Source organism: Vombatus ursinus, unplaced genomic scaffold (genome assembly GCF_900497805.2).
Source record: "Vombatus ursinus unplaced genomic scaffold, bare-nosed wombat genome assembly UNPS02010394.1, whole genome shotgun sequence".
In the NCBI taxonomy this organism is placed as follows: Eukaryota; Metazoa; Chordata; class Mammalia; order Diprotodontia; family Vombatidae; genus Vombatus; species Vombatus ursinus.
In genome coordinates, this window is record NW_020950172.1 from 6,893,427 (window position 1) to 6,895,193 (window position 1,767).

The 1,767-nt window shown below is 63.6% G+C and overlaps 1 protein-coding gene across 1 annotated transcript in view; it reads right to left on the reverse strand.

Moving 5' to 3' along the window:
* The window catches only part of SBF1 (SET binding factor 1), a 33,851-nt gene that overhangs the window by 345 nt on the left and 31,739 nt on the right, over positions 1 to 1,767 (reverse strand). The window contains exons 38-41 of the mRNA XM_027854369.1: positions 1,191 to 1,298; positions 884 to 1,095; positions 271 to 358; positions 40 to 182 (exon numbers count right to left, since the gene is read on the reverse strand). Of these exons, the coding sequence (XP_027710170.1) occupies positions 40 to 182; positions 271 to 358; positions 884 to 1,095; positions 1,191 to 1,298 (551 nt within the window). The remainder of the gene's footprint in view (positions 1 to 39; positions 183 to 270; positions 359 to 883; positions 1,096 to 1,190; positions 1,299 to 1,767) is intronic.

Consider the following 1,767-nt stretch of genomic DNA (forward strand, 5'->3'; position numbering starts at 1 on the left):
CCCCACCCACTTCCTTCCCCCTCCCGCCCCCATCAGCACCAGGGCCATACATCGAAGAAGGCCTTCTCATCCACGGTCTTGGGGGCGCCCATGGTGGGGGTTCCAGGAGTGACGGACTCCACTTCGGCCAGGTCGATGACCCCTTTGCACTCGGTGTCCACCCGGTGATCATAGTAGCGCAGCTGGGCAGAGAAAAATGGCTGACTGGCTGGTTCTGGGGGGCCCCCTCCCACCAGGGCTGGCTGCCCCCCACTACCCTTCCCCCCTTGCCTGGTGCTTCGTCTTGTCCAACACGAACCATCGGGCCTTCCAAGGCTTCATGAAGGCGCCCTTCTTGTAGAGGGTGCCCTCGTAGGACCTGTGCCAACAGAGGGCAGGCAGAGCCCAAGGAGGATCAGTGTTGGGGGCAGAGGGCTGTGCTAGTCTGCCCCGTGGCCCATCCTGGCCCCCAGAGCAGGCTCCCCGTGTGGGGCCACTGCACGGCTGAGGCCCTGGAGGGATGGGGGACCCTATGGACGTGCCAGGGGTGCTGCCAGCCTAGCCTTACAGAAGGAGCCAGGGATAGGGCCAGAGAGCCTTGGAAGTGGGACCAGTCTAGGCCCTCCCAGGGGTCCTGCGGGGAGGTAAAGTAGGGTGTGAACGTCCCTTAGGATAGTGTCCAAAGCAGACTAGGCCCGCAGGCCTCGTGCCATCCTGGAGCCGTTTCTCCTTAGAGTCCTCAACTCAGAGGGAAACAAAAGGTCAGCCAACGGCATGGCTGGAGGCTGGGATGTGGGCGGGAGCCCCTGGGACCTCAGAGGGCCTGACTTCCAGCTGGTCTTAAGAGGCTGAGCTCCCGGCAGAGGGGGCCCTTGTCCTGCCCAGGCCTCCCCTCCACACCCACCTGTTCTCACTCTCGGCAGTCTGAAACTGGCTGTACAACGTGCTGGTACTTCGGCGGGCGGCCTGCCGGCCACTGGAGGGCGTGGAGCTGCTGCTCTGGTCACTGTCGAGGCTGAGGCTAAGTGTGGAGCCCACGGGCCCCTCCTGCAAGTAAACCCCGAGCGAGCGCCGGTGATGGGACACGCTGGACATCAGCAGGGAGCTGGGTGTGCTCTGGGGGCAGGAGAAAGAGCAGGTCTCAGGGGAGCGGCCACCACACTCCCCTCGCCGCCCGCTCCCCACCCCCACTCCTGTGCCCCTGCCCATACCCGCCCATCCTGTCGGGCCTCACTGCGCTGGGCAGCCTTCACTCGGTCCCACGTGTCCTTCCAGCGCTCCGAAGGCCGGCCCAGCTCTGCCTCCAGTCGCTGCAGCTCCTGGGAAGAGAGGTCTTAGTTGGGGGGTTCTGTAGAAAAGCTCAGGGCCAGGAGGGGTCCAAGGAACAATGGATGGCAGAGAGAGCCGAGACCAGGGTCAGGGCCCCTCTCACTCCCATCGTTAGGATGACCGTTGGGAGCCCAGGCCTCCATCCATGCCCTCTCTGCAGCTGGTGCTGCCCTGGAGGGCCGGATGAAGCCGACTGACTGTGAGGTGGGTGCAAACTCCCATGATCCTCCTCTCTGGGCTGAAAGCCCCACCTGAGACCCTTCTCAGAGGTGCTCACACCCCACCGTGACATCATCTCAGATGCTGCCTGGGCTGCAGACAGGCCTGTCTGACCTCGAGCAGCACCTCAGGTTATACCCTTGGAGCCCTGGGCATCCTTCCTGCTAATGTGGGAGTGTGTATGAGGTGTGTGTGCATGATGTGGGGTGTGTGCATGTGTGCATGTAGCATGTATGGGGC